General features: G+C 39.5%; 1 protein-coding gene across 5 annotated transcripts in view; it reads left to right on the plus strand.

Moving 5' to 3' along the window:
- Positions 1–3,953: 3,953 nt before the first annotated feature.
- TUT7 (terminal uridylyl transferase 7) overlaps positions 3,954–18,934 on the plus strand; it is a 67,256-nt gene continuing 52,275 nt past the window's right edge. For 2 of the 5 annotated variants that reach the window (XM_055312070.1, XM_055312075.1), the window contains exons 1-10: positions 3,954–4,099; positions 5,292–5,842; positions 10,549–10,730; positions 11,033–11,149; positions 11,646–11,823; positions 13,374–13,462; positions 15,056–15,107; positions 15,846–15,915; positions 16,714–16,840; positions 18,013–18,132. In XM_055312070.1, the coding sequence (XP_055168045.1) occupies positions 5,323–5,842; positions 10,549–10,730; positions 11,033–11,149; positions 11,646–11,823; positions 13,374–13,462; positions 15,056–15,107; positions 15,846–15,915; positions 16,714–16,840; positions 18,013–18,132 (1,455 nt within the window). In that variant the 5' untranslated portion in view covers positions 3,954–4,099; positions 5,292–5,322. The other 3 variants (XM_055312074.1, XM_055312072.1, XM_055312073.1) reach the window with 3 other exon arrangements.

The raw sequence follows: 18,934 nt of genomic DNA on the forward strand, positions 1-18,934 counted from the left end.
CCAAAACTACCCTCTCAAGCAATAACTAGTGCCCTGAGCCAGGAGGGCCTATGTAGACTGACCCCAAGACAATGATCTATGTGGCCTTTACTGCCTACCTGCACATAACCACCCACCTTTGTCCCACATTCTCCTTATATAAACCTGTAAGTATTTTCAGCACTTTGGAGACAGACTTTGAGAGGCTAGCCTGCTTTCTTCCCAGTGCTGGACTAACTGAAATAAATTCCTTTCCTGTTTCATCACCACTCATGTCCCTGCCTTTAGATTTTGTCAGTGGTCAGTGGCCAAACCCGGTCTGCTTGGGATCCCAGTGCCAGGTGCTCTTGTGCCCTTGTGCCCTCATTACACTTTAAATTAGGTTTTATGTCAAACATAGCTGCATGCATCCTGATTAAAGAAATATTCTAACATAATTTTCTGAGAAATTTGAAAAAAAAAGAAAAAGAAAGAAAGAAAGCCACTATGCAGATATTAAAGGCTTTAGGCATATGGGGAGGGAGAGTAAAATATTTTAGTTTCCGAGTTCATTGTCTATCCCACTGTAATACTAGACCTTTGTAAGAGAACTAACAAAGCTCAAGAAGAGAGGGGAACCAAATGTTTATGAAGAAGCATTGCTGTAGAGCCTGGCTGGTCCTGTATTTTTCATTAATTCCACAAATATTTCTTGAGAGTCTACTATGAGTCAGGCAATGGTCTAGGCCCTAGAGAACATACTGCTAAACAAAACAGTCAAGCCTATGCCCTTGCTGAACTTATATTCTAGCAGAGGGAGACAGAAAAGAAAACAAATAACCATGATCAATAATTAAATGGCAACACAGGTGACAAGGTGTATGTAGTGCTACAAGAAAAAGCAATAGAGGGGCGCCTGGGTGGCTCAATTGCTTAAGTGTCCAACTCTTGATCTCAGCTCAGGTCTTGAACTGAGGGTGGTGAGTTCAAGCCTCATGCTAGGTGTGGAGCCTACTTTAAAAAAAAATTTTTTTTTTTAATTTAAAAACAGTGGATCCCTTGGTGGCTCAGAGGTTTAGTGCCTGCCTTAGGCCCAGGGCGTGATCCTGGAGTCCCAGGATAGAGTCCCGCATCAGGCTCCCTGTATGGAGCCTGCTTCTCCCTCCTCTGCCTGTGTCCTTACCTCTCTCTCTCTCTCTCTCTCTCTCTCTCTGTGTGTGTGTGTGTCTCATGAATAAATAAATAAATAATCTTTAAAAAATGTAAAAACAGCGTAGATCAGGGGAACGGAGTTGGGAAGGCAGAGGAGAAGGTATTGGGTAGTAACTTAAATAGGCAGTCAGAGTAGGCCTCATTGAGAAATGACCCTTGAGAGAAGATACTAAGGAGATGTGGGTGTGAGCAGTACAAACACCAAAGAGAGGAAAAGCATTAGACAGGGAATGGCCAATATAAATTCCTGAGGCAAGAGCCTTCCTGGTGTGAGGAAAGAACTGCAAAGAGGTAGTGTGGCTGGGGTGGAGTGAATGAAGGGCTAAGAGGAATTAGGGGTGAGATCAGAAGTAAAGGGAGGGGCTCTGTAGTAACTGTATGGACTTTGGCTTTTACTTCCTGAAAAATGGGGAGGCACTGAGGGATCTGGAGGGGGACATCATAATCTAGCTTAGATGATTTTAACATGACTTTCTTGGCTATCTTGTATAGATAAAGGAGGGCACAAGTGACAGCTGATGATTGCAGTAATACAGTGAAGGAAAGATGGTAACTAGCAGATTGGAAGTAGTGGAGATGGTGAGACAACACTAGATTCCAGAAGTATCTGAACAAGGAGCCAACATAGCTCCCTCAACAAAGTAGGTAAAACACATGAGGAAAAAAACTGGCTAACAAAGTTGTGAATACAACTCCTGAACTTTAGATTACTTGGCCCTACAAAGAAAAAGAACACTGGCATTGGGTATGTTAAAGGTAGACTTGTCAAGATGTATCACAATGTCAAACATGTGGTTGAAGATAGTAGATACAATCTAACATATGGAGCAATGTTAACCTCCAGCTGAAGCAGACAGTCCCCAATTTCTGCTTGATGTTAGAAATATGTCTAGACCTTGAAACGCTCATGACAAAGGTTCTGAGAAACTCAGCATTCCCTCCAGTGACATCCAAACAAAAATCAAACCAAACTTTCACAATTGGGTTTTAAGGGTCCCCATGATCAATGCAAATCCCCATTGCAGTACAATTTGGACAAAAAGAGCTATATTACCTGTCAATATCTTTTGATTAGTATTGCATTTGAGAGAGACTCATTTACCCCCAACATGAATCTTAAGAGCAAATTTAGAATGCCAGTTGGGCATTGGGGAACGCATTGAAGAAAACATAATTAAAAAATATTTTAAACTCAAAAAGATGTGGGGCACCTGGGTGAATCAGTGGTTGAGCATCTACTTTTGGATCACGGCGTGATTCCAGGGTCCTGGGATAGAGTCCTGCATGGGTCTCCCGGCGAGGACCCTGCTTCTCCCTCTGCCTGTATCTCTGCCTCTCTCTCTGTGTCTCTCATGAATGAATAAATAAAATCTTAAAAAACACACACACACACCAAAAAAGATGTATCCTCCACCGATCCTGTAGAACTCTGGACACTCGAGGCCAACTTTCCTCAACCAGCTCTTGCATCTAAGAATTACTCAGCTGGGTGTGGTGACGCCAGTGTCCCATAATATAAATGTATTCATGTATCACCACACTGCCTTTGGAGCCTATTTAAGACCACAGTCTAGCCCGTCAGACAGATTATTTATTGGCTTGATTCTCAAGTCTGTGCAGAACTGAAGCATCTAGATAAGGCATTATGCAAAAGGGGTACCCACGTGCTTTAGAGCACCTTTAGTATAGATGCTAGTGAATAATGGACTCTGCTTCGCTAAAATTTGGTTTCCAGCAGTGCCATTTACTTTACGGTAAATGCTACTTCCCCTTCTTTAAAACGGGTATAATGATATTTTCCTAGAGGATTTGTCGTGAACATTAGAGTTGCATCTGTAAAGCCCTCAGGACACAGCCTGGCTACGCCCAGCACGCATGTGTCCATTATGAAAGACCAATGCTCCACGTACTCTCACGGATTTAAATTTAATGCTCTTAAAACGCAAGAAACAAGACTGTCACACTTTCTCAATGGTCCTTGATTTTATTAATTTTTCGAGGTCTTCAGAGCATTTAGAACAAGACAGCTAGGAAGGTAACACGGTCCAAAGAAGAAAAGAAAGGGAGCCCCAAGTCGTTCGTTGGCAAGCTCCAGGTGCGCCTCCTTCGTTCAAAAATTCGAGTGTGACTCTCCAGGATCATCCTCTGCGATGACACATATCCTTGAAAACACGGTTTTGTTTTGTTGAGTGAACGAATCCGTGCAGAAACTAAGAAAAAAGCAGCGCCTGTGCCTGGACCACCCTGAGATGTGGGTGGACGGCGGATGCTCAGACTCCGACGTCTCCAGAGCGCAGGCAAGCAGGGCCTCGCTGGGTCTTTAGGTCACTCGGACTTGTCGGAAAGCCGCAAGGGCGCCACGAGGCCTCAGCTCCAGGCCGCACTGGCCCTGGTCGCCCCCGAGGGCGTCCAGGGGCATCCAGGGCATCCTGGGCATCCTGGGGCAAGGCCGCGCCGCCCGGCGTCCGAGCCCACCGCGCCTCCCCGCGGAGAGCCAGGGGCGTGCTCCTCGCGCCTCCCCGGGGCCTTCAAGGCCTCGGAGTCCCCGGGGGCCTGGGCGAGGCCGGCCCCGGCGAGGAGACGAGAGACCGAGCCGGGTTCCCGGGGCAGACAGGGCTCCAGCGCCCTGCCGGCGCGCGGCTGCGGAAGCCAGCGGGGCGGGGCGGGGCGGGGCGGGGCGTCGGGCGGGCGGGGGCGGGGCGTCGGGCGGGCGGGGGCGGGGCGTCGGGCGGGCGGGGGCGGGGCGTCGGGCGGCCCTGCGGGCGCGGCGCGCGTTTCCGGCGTGCGCGGCGGAGCGCTCGGGCGGGGGACCGCCGGCCCCGAATCGCGCACAATGAGACAGCGCTGAGCGCCGGAAGTGGGGCCGAAGGAAAACACGGAGAGGGAGCCCGGCCGGGACAGGAAGAGGCGGGGGACCGCGGCGGAGGTGGTGAGTGCTCCGGGGCGCCTTCTCCCCGCGTCCCTCCCAGACTCGCCTCCGCGGTGGGCCTCCGGGGGGCTCCCTGGTCTCCGGAGTAGAGGTCGGGCCCGGCCCGGGAGAAACGTTGGCTCCGTCCCTCGCCGGCCTCCGCGCCCCGGTTGCGCGGACCCGGGAGCCCCCAGGCCGGCGGGCGCTGAGCTCTCGGTTCGAGTCCGCACCTTCACTTTGTGTCGGACCCTGCGGACGCCGGAGAAGGAGGGACTTGGGTGGAGGCGCTCGGGCCCGGCCCCCGGCCCCCGGCCGGCCGGGGGGACCCCGGAACCCCATCGAGGACGCAGGTCACTTCCTGCTTCCTGATCCCCGAGGTGGTTTCGCGGCCGGGAGTGCGGGGACGCCTCCTCCTCCTCCTCTGCCTCGGGTCCCCAAGGCTGGAAACTGAGGCAGATCGGGGGCGGGGCGGGCAGACCGGGGTCGGAGAGGGAGAAATGCCGTCCGCGGCCAAACCAAACTTGTGTGGGGCTAGAGGATGAGGACGGAGGAGGGCGGCTGGAGTGGTCTCTCGGTGGGAAGCCCAGCCCTTAGACGAGGGGGAGCCCTGGTGGGGCGCGGGCCCCTGCCCGGCCTCAGCGACCGCAGCAGCCTGTGGCTCTGGACGCTGGGGACGGGGCGCCGAGACCCTTCCCTGAAGGACGCAGAAGGGACAGAGAAGTGGGGCCGCGAGGAGAGGAGCGACGTTCACAGAAAGTTTCGGTTACTTTGTACAACACGTAAAAGTAATTGCCAACTTTTTTTTTTTTTTTTTTTTTTAAGACCGTTTCCGGAGTTTTCAAACAACATCGGCTTGGGATGAGGGTTTGGTTTTGTGTTGTGGAGAGGCGCTTTTGGTTTATAGGTAAAGCCAACCAACTTCATGGGAGTAACATTTTTTTAATGCTGCAGTTCTCGAGACTGTAAGGAGCTTCCCTTAGGCACAGATGTAATCGTCATGCTAAGTAGTACGTACTGATTTTCTCGGAGAATATTATAGGACTCGAGCCTCCCGACTTCTAGTGTAACGCGCTGATGATTAGAATGGGATGGACACCAGGAAAGGAACAGTTTCTATAGGCTTTTGAACATCTGCAGTAAACGTGTGGTATTTCATGTGCTTGGTACGGTATCCTGTTATAGTTTGATGATTTCCCAAAATGCCTTCTTTCAGGTGCAGAGTAAGAAAATTGAAGTCAAAGACCATGGGAGATGCTGCAAAACCTTATTTTGTGAGACGCACGAAAGACCGAGGGAGTATAGATGATGAGGATTTCAGAAGGGGTCACCCCCAACAAGATTATTTAATAATGGATGATTATGCTAAAGGCCATAGCAGTAAAATGGAAAAGGGCCTTCCAAAAAAAAAAATAACACCAGGGAACTATGGGCATACCCCCAGAAAAGGACCATATGCTGTTTCCAGCAATCCCTATGCGTTTAAAAACCCAATTTACAGTCAACCTGCTTGGATAAATGAGAACCACAAAGATCAGAGTAAGAGATGGCTCTCTGATGAACTTGCTGGTAATTCAGACACTTGGAGGGAATTCAAACCTGGACCTAGAATTCCTGTTATAAACCGACCAAGAAAAGACTCCTTTCAAGAAAGTGAGGATGGATATAGGTGGCAAGATGGAAGAGGCTGCAGAACTGTAAGACGGCTATTTCATAAAGACTTGACAAGCCTAGAAACCATGTCAGAAATGGAAGCGGGAAGCCCTGGTAATGTGTTCCAACTTGTCAAGTTACAACCCCAAAGTCGCAATGTCTTTTTCATCCAAATGAGGTTTATTATTTTCAGCATTCCAGTTCTGATCTTTCATAGTTCCTGCTTATTTAATGTGAATACTTTAAAAATTGTAATCATGGTATTTGGGCAACTTCAACACATTGTATGTATTGGTCCCTTTAAAAGTTGCTATGAGGATCATTTTATGTCAGTAAACGTTTCCCACTGATGCTTTTTACAAAAGAGGGTGATTATATTCCCCATGGGGACTATATCATATTTTCTGAGTGGTATGTCTGTATATTCTAAATTATGTATTGTAATTTTGTATTTGAATGGTGAATGTGTCCATAATATAAATGACAGAATATAAAGCTAAAAAAAAATTATTCAATGTAAATACACAATATAGATTGTATATATTTCCTGTCACAGAGGGTTATATGTCTTTTGGCTGGAGCATGAATCTCCCAGATTTTTTTTTTTTTTTTCCCTGAAAAGTGAGCATGGTAAAAGGGCTGGGACATGCTAAGTTTTGAAAGTTAGAAATACAGATAAAAGTTTTGCCTTTTAGTTTCTGTAGCACCAAAACCCATTTCTAAGTGCCCTCTGTGCTTGATAATAATTGCTCCAAGGTGGTTATACCTTTTTCTAAAAGGTGAATAGATTTTTCCATGTAGCAATGATTTCTATAAACAGGAAAATTAATGGACGGTAATTGCTGAAATGAAATAAACATAAATATGAAGGAAAAAAGTAAAACTAGTCTGAAAATGCAAATTATGCTTGGAAAAATGGGCTTTTAAATATATTGACTGCAAACCTTTTTTAGTGACCATATAGAATGGGTGGCAAATTGGCCAGCACTTTAAGGCTTATAGAAGCCCTTTTCTTTTGCATTATCTCACAATGCACAGTTTACATTTAAGCATGTTATTGGTAAGGCATTTGAACTCGTACCTGAACATTTAGAATACTTAGCAGAGAAAACGGCATTTGTTATCTTTAAGGGGTTTTATGATAGTATTAAATGAGAGAAAAAGTGCTGTTTTATATTTTTTAAGATGGGAAAAGCAAGAGAAAATGCCTTGTATCAAATAGCAGAAACAGAATGAGGTGTTAAAAAGGAATTCCAGGAGAGAGAAAATCTTGGCTTCATCAATCTTAAAGCTAGAAAGTGAAGGAATTGTCTGATGTAGTGCTGTTGTCATCAGGGCAGAATCACAGTTTTGCAAAGCAGGCAGCTGTGGCTTGGTGAGGTTAAATTTATTGAGACTTGTTTTTGTGGGGTGGTGGATGAGGAAGTGGAACTGAAATTGAGTGCTATGCTTCTTTGGTCATTAACTCAGCCTCACTGGACCTTGAGTCTGACAGAGGGAACCCAACACATTTTGAAGACTTCTCAGCTTTTGATTGATGTTTTTCTTTTTTAAAGTTTGTGAATATTTGAATATTTCTATATTACTGTGTCCAGGTAGGACATGAATATCTTAATTCAGTTAACAATAGTCTTTTAAAAGAAAAAGTTGGTCTTGAGTAGCATTGTAAAAACAAAGGCTTATAGAATAAAAGTTTGCAACCAGGCAGACATTAATAGGAACTGTTAACAGACCAAAGACTTCTTATGTATGTATTCTTGTTTAGTCTGAAAAGCAGCTTAAAAAGTTGCTCTTAAGTGGTTTTGAAAAGGAAGTACATACATTTTTACTGTCCTTTTAATTGAAGGCAATCCAAAAACCCCTCTGTTCTTACTATATGAAAAATAAGTGTGTGCTTTCACAGTTGCTAGATGAAGGACTGTTCAGCTTCTAGCACTTGAAAAAAATCTTCATAAGGGAAATCTTAAACTTTGATATAAAATTACTTACTGTAGATAGAAATTCAATTTGAAATATAAACTTTGCACTGCACTCAGGATCCTGAAAGGATCTCATTAAAGGGACTGAAATTTTCCTTGAATTGGAATTCTGTCTTAATAAGAAGAGTCTCATTAAATGATGTGAGAAAACATAGTAAAAATTATCTTAGAGTTGCTTTGTTCTTTAATACTTATTTTCTATTTTTCAGTTCTACGTTACCGCCCTGTACTTCATCCCTCAAATATCCTAGATTGCCAGTTTAATGTATTTGGGACAATGCCATTAGTGATCTTAGCTGGAAAATATCCACTCAAATACACATGTCCTTTGTGAATGGAATAATGGGCCATGTGCAAATAAAATATGGGAGACTTGGAATACTGTATATAGAGAATTCATGTTACAAGACACCTGCGATGAGCCAGGTAGTCTTCCTCTATGTAATTGTGGGAACTTTTTAGCAATACCCTGTGTTGTCTTTCAAGATTCCCTTCAATGAGATTATATTTGACTCTCTTTACCATGCAGTCCTATGAAACTCATGGTCCATTCTAGATGTGAATGGATATGCAACAAAGCGGAATTTCAGTAAGTTCTTTCCAGTTCCTATATTGTTAGATAAAAGGCTGAATTTCAGAATTCCATCCATGTTTTTTTATCTTTATTTCAAAACCCATTACTTTGACTTAGTCATGTGTTCCTGAGCAAGTTCTTTCCCTGGGCCAGCATTTTCCCCATCTGTACAGTGGGAATAATCTGAGCATCTATGAGAGGATCACAATAGGTATTAACCAAGGCAATGCACATAAGGTACTTGCATTGCACCTGTTGCATAAAAAATACTCAGTAATGACAGCTGCTGTCATTGTCATCACACAGAATTTCTGCAGTCATCCACTTCTTTTTATAAAAACAATAAGGAATGGGGCACCTGGTTGGCTCACTGGAGCGTGTGACTATTCATCTCTGGGGCTGTGAGTGTGAGCCCCGTGTTGTGTGTAGAGATTACTTAAGAATGAAATCTTTAAAAAGAAAAAACAAGGAGTTAATCATGCTCTTTGGAGGTAAACTGAAGTCACTCAGGAAGATGACAGCAGACAGTTATATGAAAAGCTTTTGTGATTAGAGAGCAGTTAAAAAAGAGATTTGGTTCCACATCAGTTATTGTTTTGTGAACTAATATGGACTTTTCAATGGATATTGCACATATTCGTGTAAATCCTAATGATTATTTGCCAAAGTAAGAAACTTGCTATGAACACTGAAATCAGATATAACTATTTAGGGTAGAACTTGTAGAGATATGCAAATTAAATGAACACAGACACACCTCTTAAGTTAAAAGAAGTGCTTATCTCAGAAGTTGATGCCAGTGGAGAGTGCTGTCCTTAAAAGATCGTGATAATTTCATTGGGAATAGGAGAGTGTTAAAAAGCAAATATTAAAGTAGACTGATTTTTCTCTGCAAGGGACTACTTTATCTTTTAGTATTTTATTTGGTCCATTTTGATTGCTTAAAAAAAACTATTTGACGTAATACTTTATTTTAATTACCACTTATAGAAGCTGTTTACAGAATTTCATTATATATTCATCTTATGGTACTTTGAGCACAATGCTTACTCCTTTCCCGTTGGAGGTGTTGGCAACAGCTTTTTGCAAATTAGTGATCTTATACCTACCTCCTTTTTCTGGCTTGGAATTTTTTTCAGTCAACTGATTCATTCTGACTGCTGTCCAAGAAATGAGTGAGTTCCACTGAAAACTTGACATGGGAATTGCCTCATGCAGGACTTTTCAGTAGGTTTATGTTTTGAAAGATTAACTTTTGATAAGCCATTTAAATATTATTCAAACCATTTATCACAATTTAATTGGGGAAATGAGATTTATTTTGACCATATGTATTACCTAAGGGGTAATATTCAGAGCTTGATTGAAGTTATCAAAGCTATATAAAACAACTTATTTTAATAGCTAGGTCCCTCAGACATCTTCAGTTACACAGGTAGAAAAATTGTAAGTTTAAAAGGGAAGAGATCGGTTTATTAGTTACAAAGATTGGAGAACTAACAGCAGAGTTTAATGAATTAGTCTGTACTTGTAGAAAACTTATTTCAACTAATGACCTTTTTTCTTTGAAATGTGCTTATTGAGCAGACTGTTCAAAGAAACTAAAATGAAAGTAAAGATAAGATGGGAACTAATTGTCCTCAGGAAATAAAATTTTGGCTTAGACTTCTTGTATCAGTGTTGGGGGAGGGCCCCGTTACCTGAAAGCTAAATTTACAACTAAATGATGAATATTCATTCCACATGAGAATGTAGTTGATTTCTTAGTCCTTTGAAGATCATATTGTCCATCTTGCTCTGTTCACTTAAAAAAAATGAAAGCAAATGTGGATAGTTTTCATTAGAATAACAGATATACTTATAGGTATACAAGAATATATTAGATACATTAACATAGTATATTATGACATATTAGGCATATTAGAATTACAGGTACACTTGCCTTCAGAGGATAATTTTTACTATTGCTTGAGTATATTCAGGAGTATACTGGGAAGAAATGATAAAATCACATTGTATGGTTGAAGCAAATTCTTTTCCAGTGTTCCCAAAAGAGGATTTCTGTGGATTGATGTTTCCAGATTAGGTGGTTAATGAGGATTCTCCCATTTTATCCATGGGAGAGCTTTCCTTTTGCTGTGTTCAGATGTCATTCGGGTTATCACATTATTTAGTGAATAAATACATATGAATAAAATTGTACGGTCTGATTTTTTGTCAGAGTGGTATTGCTCAATATTGCCCATAATATTTTCCCCCGACTTAAGAAAACAAGAAGCAGAGGTCCAGACCTCGGAAGCCACGTAGGACTAGAAATGAGGAAAATGAGCAGGACGGAGACTTGGAAGGCCCCGTGATAGACGAGTCTGTGCTTTCGACGAAGGAGCTCCTGGGCTTACAGCAGGCAGAGGAGCGATTAAAAAGAGACTTCATCGACAGGCTAAAAAGGGTAATGTCTTTTATTTGTTACTTAAAACCCTTGTGTTGGTTTAAACTATGCTAGTAATTGGGAATGTGTGCTTTGGTGAATTAGGTACTCTACCACAGATATCTTTTAAGCACCGAGTTAAAAGTGATACTCAGTTTGATTTAATAGAATCACTTCCAAAAAATGACTATTAGGATAGTGGTAAAAAGTGACAATAATATGTTAACAGTTTTTGAAGCGATGGGGAAATAATTTCTGGCTAATATCTGTTTGCCTGTATTTTGGAAGATACACGTATCTCTCTAAATCTCTTTAAATTATAGCGACCAAGAAACTACCCTACAGCTAAGTACACCTGCAAACTTTGTGATGTTTTAATTGAATCCATTGCATTTGCCCATAAGCATATCAAAGAGAAGAGACACAAGAAAAACATTAAGGTAAGTTTAATGTAACTCAAACAAATCTGTCAGTTGTTTTTACTTGCCATCTTTACGACTTTCCTCTCTTTAAGGCTATGATATTAATAACTTTAGTACTTATATTACTGAATTTATTTTAGCTAAAATACTTTACATTGGCCAGACATGTTTTGCAAGACAGTCTTGTGAATTTCTTTAGGAACAGTACCAGGGTGAATGAAGTCATTGATAGGACCTCGGTATATGCCCTTATGCCAATAATAATAAAGCAAGTGATTTGTCATTGCTGCTTTTAATGTTCTTTCCCTGCATTTTTTCCTTATCCCTGTCTTCTATTATCACTTTATGTGCATAAAGAAGTATATATGTTTGATGATCTGAAGACTAACATAGCTAAAGTGAGAGGGAGAGCTAAGAAAAATATTCCAGAATATTCTACAGGGTGTTGTCTCAGTGAATGGTAGAAGGTAAAAACTGTGTGAGTCATTTTTAATCTCAATATTGATCTTAAAAGGAGAAGCAAGAGGAAGAGTTGCTCACTACGTTACCCCCGCCTACACCCTCCCAGATAAATGCAATTGGTATTGCCATTGACAAAGTGGTACAGGAGTTTGGCTTACACAATGAGAACTTGGAACAGAGACTAGAAATTAAACGTATCATGGAAAATGTGTTCCAACACAAGTTACCAGGTATTTTCTAGATTTGTTTTTCTCTTTAGCTACCTAAAAGTGCCTCATGCATTTTTCTGACCAGTAGTAATTTTCATCGAATAGAATTTGATTTGCCATGTCCTGAAGTTCTTAATTTTTTGTGTGTTTTTGTTTCTTCTGGCTTTCCCCCAAGGTAACAAAGACTTTTACATGCACTGTCATTAAACCTGTCTTCATTATCAATTTTCCTGGACATGTACTTACTATGGGGGCACTGTGGGACCCTTGTCTATCTTCTTGTTTACCTTGCTACCAACTAAATTGACGCAATATTTTAAGTTAAAAAGTATATTTGAATCATTTCTAGGTTATCTGTCCAAAAAAAGTTCTGTTTAACCACTTTTAAAAGGAATTGTAACACCTAAAATGAGCTCTGAAAACTATTTATAATAGAGTTTGTGTCCTGTTGATTAATTTTCCAAGTTATGTCTGTGGAGTCACAGAAAACTATTTTTTAGAAAGCTCCACAAGTGATTCTAAGCTGCAGTTAGGGTTAGAATCACTATTTATTGCCATATCTCCCATAGAACTCTTTGTTCTACTGGAAAAGCATTAATATAGCATGTGTTCATATTTGTATACCTTTCATAAAAATAAAAGGCAAGAATCTTTTCATTTCATTTTATCTGTATCTCATCCTTTGTGTTGTAGACAAGTTCCCAGAAAGACATTTTTCATGTCAGTGATTTTTGCTGTAGATTTCCATTGTAAAATTGAATGTACTTTGTCGTGGGAAACTGCTAAAACTCAAAGAAATCACTTGACTTAACAAACCTGTAAAATCCCACAAAATCCCCTGACGGGAAGGAGATAATTTTTTGGCATAGTAGTAGGAAAACATTGAGGGGTAAATGCCATAAATAAATGTAGGCAGTATACACACATACACACCCACACATATGTCTTCCTCTGAAGAATGAATCGCTTATTGCCTAGCATTTTAAGTTATATCAGTGAAATTATGATTACTTTTCAAAAGTTTCCCTAAGAGTATGTATTATGTTAAGGGTTATTTTGTTCATAATCATGCTGAAAAGTAACTTTATGCTGAAGGTCATTTTTATGATTATTTTATTGAAACATGATCTTTATAGTATATTATACCTGTGTATGTTTTCTAAAAGGTGAAATGTTTGTATTAACTCTTTAGTATACGATCAGGTTTATAAATATAAGATAAAGTTAGGCATCTGTTTTTGTCTTTCACATTGTAAAAATCCTTGCAAATAGAATTTTCTGCACAAAATATAAAATAATAAATTAGAATTATTTAAAAATGTGTTTTATAATTGACATGAAACAGTAGTTGTGAAGCTGAACTGCAGATAATACAGCCTTCCCTGTTACAGAGGATAAAATGAAGACAAGAGCAAAGAGTCAACCATTCCTCATTCATTTGTTTATGCCAGACTTGAATTCTGTCTTACTTTCATGTGTAAATTTAATTGATGGTTCCATTTCTGAAATAGCAGTGTTTTGTTATGACTTTGGAGAAATTTCACTTTATTTGTGACTTAATTTTTTTTCAGATTGTTCTCTCAGATTATATGGGTCATCCTGTAGCAGATTGGGTTTCAAAAATTCTGATGTAAACATCGACATTCAATTTCCAGCCATTGTAAGTACAAAATGTTGGAATTTTCAGAGCGCTGTCTTACCTTTGATTTTAGAGCATTTCTTTTAATATTGTACAGATTTCTGTACTTCTTTTACTCTGCAGATCTTTCATACTTACTTCAAATACTGGTATTCTAACTATGTGACTCTAATGAGGCTTTTTAGGTTCTGTTAACATGAGAGGATTAAATTATCTTGGTAAAGTCAACTTTCCAGTGTCAGAAAAGAATTTCAGGTTTTAAGCAGTCTGGACATGGAAACATTTGTGACCTGAAAGCTCAACTTGTTCCTAAATTTCCACTTTTATGCACCTACTTTGTCAAAATAATTATGCTTTTGAAGAACCACACCTAGCCTGGATTTCTGGTTTAAATGTGATTGAAAAAGATGTGGATGAGTCAGAATTTTGAATTTGGAAGGAGATTGTCTGTTCAACCGCTGGTGGTTTATACCCATTTACCTGGGTTGCTAGTTAAAAATAATAAAGAACATTCCTGGGCATCACCTCCAGGTGTTCTGTTGTATAGCCTCTCATTCCTTGCCATCCCTGACTGCTGCAGCTCTGTGGCCAGCTGATCAGTAGAGTTTACACATCTTTTAACCTTAAATTCTGATTAGTAATTTATCAGCACAGCAGTCATTTTGGTGTTGTTATTCACTTGGCAAATACTCACTGAGTCTATGTTGTATGCCAGGCACTATCCTAGATCCCAGAGGACAAAACAGCTAGGATTCTTCCCTCATCTAAATCATACTTAGTGGAAAAGATAAGTAATTACATGTATGTGATTAATTATAATGAGAGCTATGCAGGGAAACAAGGTTCTGTGACAGAAAAGAACCGGGGATGTATAGATCCAGTGGTCATGAAGCGATGACATTGACACTAGGCTCTAAACGATGAAAAGGAGTAGGGAAGTGAAAGGGTGAGTGTTTCAGGCAGAGGGAGCAGTGTTTGCAAACATACAAATCCCCTGTGGAGCTTGGCCTGTTCAAGGAGCTGAATGGATGATTATATAGCCATGATGGAGGGACCAAGAGAAAGAAGCAACATTAAGATTAGGACAGAGGGCCCAACATGCAGGATCTGTGGGCCTTGGGAAAGAGTTTTACTGTGACCTAAGGGCAGTAGAAAGCCATTGAGGGTTTTAAGGAGGGTCATGACTAGGTCTGATTGATGAGGTTATATGGTTTATAGTTCCTACAGGGAGCAAGGATTGGAGAGAGGCAAGGCTGAAGTGGAGACCAGCAAGCAGTTTGTTGAAGTAGTCTTATAGAATGAAAGGAGACATTAACAGTTTCGCATCTTGGAGATTTGTGGAGAGGCTGATGATTACCCCAGGAATTCATTAATCAGGAGCTAACTGTGTGACAGGTCTCTTGCCCTCATTTGGCACTCATCTCTGTCTCTGACTGATGTGTGCACATAGCATAATGATTAATTTATTTACTGGGGCGGCAGTGTGCGTTCTAATTTGGAAAGGACTTTGGATAATTTCAGATTACTGTATTATTACTGAATATACTGTATTATTCTCTCAGTGAAACAACAGTCCTTTTGTATTAGTGATATATTTATTGATTTGTTTCCTAGATGTCTCAGCCAGATGTTCTCTTACTTGTTCAAGAATGTTTAAAGAATAGCGGTAAGGCCACATTCTTCCCACGTTTTTCTCTTAATTTTTTTTTTTTGTCTATAATTTAGATATCTTAATTTGTCAAATGTTGAAAATAGAATGACATGTGTCTTTTAATTATTTCTGTGGGTAATATCCAGACAGAAACCATTCTGTGGTTTAAATACCTTACAGTCAGTAAAGGGGTGTGACCCAACCCTGATTAATAAATCACCAATTGCTTGCTACTGGTTAGGGTCATCAGTTGTCCAAAGTAATGTCCAGCTTAGGACTCAAAAGACTTTTTATGTTTTCCATATACCTCATTAAACAGTCTCGTCCCAGGTATTAGTCTTTCACATCCTTCTTGTTTGGGTTGATTCAAATATTTCAAATTCAAATATTTCTTCTTACTTTGGTCAATATGTATTTTAAGCCCAGATATTTTAGTGGCTTTTGTAACAGTTTTGTTTTTGAATATATCCTATTCACATTTCTAATTACCTTATCTACATAGCACTTAAATATTCTGATTCAATAATGTAGTCATTTCTAATCAAACATGAGTTATCCAAAATAAGGGTTTTAAATTCATGTGGTTACTTGATTATTGTACATAATACTGTTTCCCTTCTCAAGTCGTCTCAGAGTTTTATTTTGTAATCCTCTTTCAAAAGGCCAGATTAAGTCACAACTTGTGCTTTATCTAGTTCTACTTTTAAACAGAAGTTTAATTAACCTACTTAATATTTTTTCTTCTCTTCTCAGAGTCTTTTATTGATGTTGATGCAGACTTCCATGCTAGGGTGCCAGTGGTGGTGTGCAAAGAAAAGCAAAGGTCTCCGATTCTTTAAGCTGTTTATATATTAAATAGAAACTTGCCAAGAGCACATGTACTTTATATTACATTCCAATGTCCACAATTTCTAGAATAACAAGCTCTTTATGTGGTTAATTTCACAGGTTCACTAGTAGCATTCTCTCTATGCTTTGGGCATTTGATGCAAGAGGAGAAAGTGTTTTATTTTAAAAAGAATCAAATTATTTGAAAGGAAAGAGCAGAGGAAGGAAGCATTTTGACCCATTTCATTCTAGCAAAAAACAACTTTATTGAATGGTTACTTGCTGTAGCCACCTTACTTTGCCATCCTTTTTAGCAGCATTTTTAGCAGTGCTGAATAACAATTAGTGTGACTTCCCCCATGTGTCTCTTCCTCCATCTGGAAGCATTATCATCACCACAGTAAATGGGTGGTTTGTAGGCTGTAATGATTCTTCATTAGGCAGATTCCTCCAACTCTTGGGAAAACACTCTTTTACAAAGATAAATTCTTACTCCCGTTTGAAACTTTTTACAGTATTTTCCTAATTTTCATTCCCCCTCCAGAAATAGTTTTAATGTATGAAAATACAGAATTTTAGTTCTGAAAAACAAAGTTTGCTCAGAGAATAGCTACCGTCTTTTTCTTAGTGCAGTGACCTAAATAACCCATAAAGATTTAGTGAGTTTTTAATTTTCATTTTGAAGATACTTACTGTCAGTGCATATTAGTTATTGTCCGTGTAAAAGGTACCTGATACCTGTGTAATGCTTCTTTATCTTTTTCTTTTTCATCCTCATCCCTTACCATACCAGTGGTCTTCTTTGTAAAGTGAGTGCAGGAAATGAAAATGCTTGTTTGACAACAAACCATTTAACTGCCCTTGGCAAACTTGAATCAAAGCTGGTTCCTTTGGTGATTGCCTTTAGGTACTGGGCAAAGGTAAGTTTGAGTTCTTTAAGTGCATGAGCATATTCTACATATGCATAAACAATGTGCTTCGATCTTTGCATGGTTAATCTTAAACGTTTGGATGCGTATTTATAGGCAGGAAGAGAGTAGGCATCTGAGTATTAGAACAGAAATTTTAACGTCTACAGAAAAGAAAATTTAGGGCTCTATTTCACTGGGACAGTATTGCTAAAAAGATCAAAATCATTTATAGTGCTTATTAAAAATCAGATTTATGGGTCAAATGTAGGACATGCCCCAAGAATTTACATTCTAACTAGTTTCCCAAGGTGCTTGTTAGGCACAGGAAAGTTTGAGATAAAGTTTCTCATACCATTTCCAACCATGTATGCGGAGACTCCAAAAATGGAAGCCAGTCTCTGGTCATGCTTACATTTCTATGTGCTTTAAATATATTTTAGTATTTGTTAGAGTGTTTAGTATTCCCTTAAAACTTAAGGTCCCATCATGATTATAAACTTGAGATTCTGCCTGAGTGCTTTATAGAGAAAAGCTAAAGCTTTACTGATTAAGAAATGGCAGTAACAATATGTGGTTCCTATTGCTCAGGCCCAGGATGAACAAAGGACTGCGCCTCTCTTTACTGGGTGAATTGATAATTACAATATACGGTCCTTTAAAAGTTGCTTCCTGCTTCATCATGAAGTAGGCTATGCTTTTTAAATTGTTATTCTGGTTAGTGCCAATGAGTTTGCCTACATTTTCTCCCCAGTCACGTTCCTGAGCAAAGCATGAATTTTCAAGGCAGTAGGTTCAGATGAGGGGACCATTAAACTGAGCAGAGCCAGTTAGTTTGCACTTGGGATTGAATCATTATTTCTATTTCACTAACAAGCGTTTTAACCAAGAGAGCAGATTTGCCGTGGATATCGAAAGAAAGAGAGAGGGAGAGAGAGAGAGAGAGAGAGAGAGAGAGAGAGAGAGAGAGAGAGAGAAAAGAAAAGAAAAGAAAAGGAAAGAAAAAACTAGTTACAAGATGAAAACTTTGAAATTGAGTTTGCCACTCAGCATCACAAATATGTGGTTGCTCCAGAAGTTTAAGAAAGTCTTATTTTTGGTCACTTGTGTTTTATGTTTTAGACCAAATTGTGTGAATGATAGATTGGTACAAAATAATACTTACTTTTTTCTCTTATTTGTAGCTTTGCAGTATAGATCACCCTGAAGAAGGAGGTTTGCCACCTTATGTGTTTGCCCTGATGGCCATTTTCTTTCTTCAACAGAGGAAAGAACCCCTTCTGCCTGTTTACCTAGGATCATGGGTATAAAACCTTTTTTGCTTATATATCTGATACTGATTTTATTTCAGGGCCACAATTGTTTATGTGTAATTTCAAAATCTAGAAACCTAATCAGAATGGACATTAATTTATTTATCCTACTAATGTGAATATTCATGCCTCTCACTGCTGAAATATTAGTGTACTTGACTACAAAATGCTGGCATATACTTTTGGGATACTCTAGGGATAGGATTATTTTTCTAAACTGAAAAAGCTCTTAATTTGCAAAATTCATATGATCCTGAGGGTTTAAAACAAGATGTGAACCTAAATTAAATGTATCCTTTGGTACATGCTTCCTTTTGGTATAACTAATACTTAAATTTACAGATCACCTCCAGATAGACTACATTGGTTCTGTAATTTCCTGTTTCTAGTCTTTTAGCTCTCTGCATTCCCTATTCCCTGCAAAACCAAAGAAAATAGAAGTATTGAGATTGTTAGTTATACTTTACGATGCAGAATATTGTCATCGCCTCTTGAATATTTTGGTGTTTAAGATGATTTAGAATTCAGTAATGTGACCACTATTTTTTTTCTGCATAAATTAAAGTTGGTTTAGTCAAATAGTAGGATTGAGGAAGTCTCCATCTCAAAGTCAAAATGATACTCTTTTCATCCTCTTGGAAACTTCACTTTTAAATCCTAGGTATTTATTTTGATAAAAATCTTATATGAACACTTATTGTATAAGTGTTGGTGAAAAGCTTATTTGGACATATTTGGTAACCTTACCTTTCTTATTACTGTATGTAGAATTCTCATCATTTAAGGAGGAGAT

This window comes from Nyctereutes procyonoides, unplaced genomic scaffold (assembly GCF_905146905.1).
Source record: "Nyctereutes procyonoides isolate TBG_1078 unplaced genomic scaffold, NYPRO_anot_genome, whole genome shotgun sequence".
In the NCBI taxonomy this organism is placed as follows: Eukaryota; Metazoa; Chordata; class Mammalia; order Carnivora; family Canidae; genus Nyctereutes; species Nyctereutes procyonoides.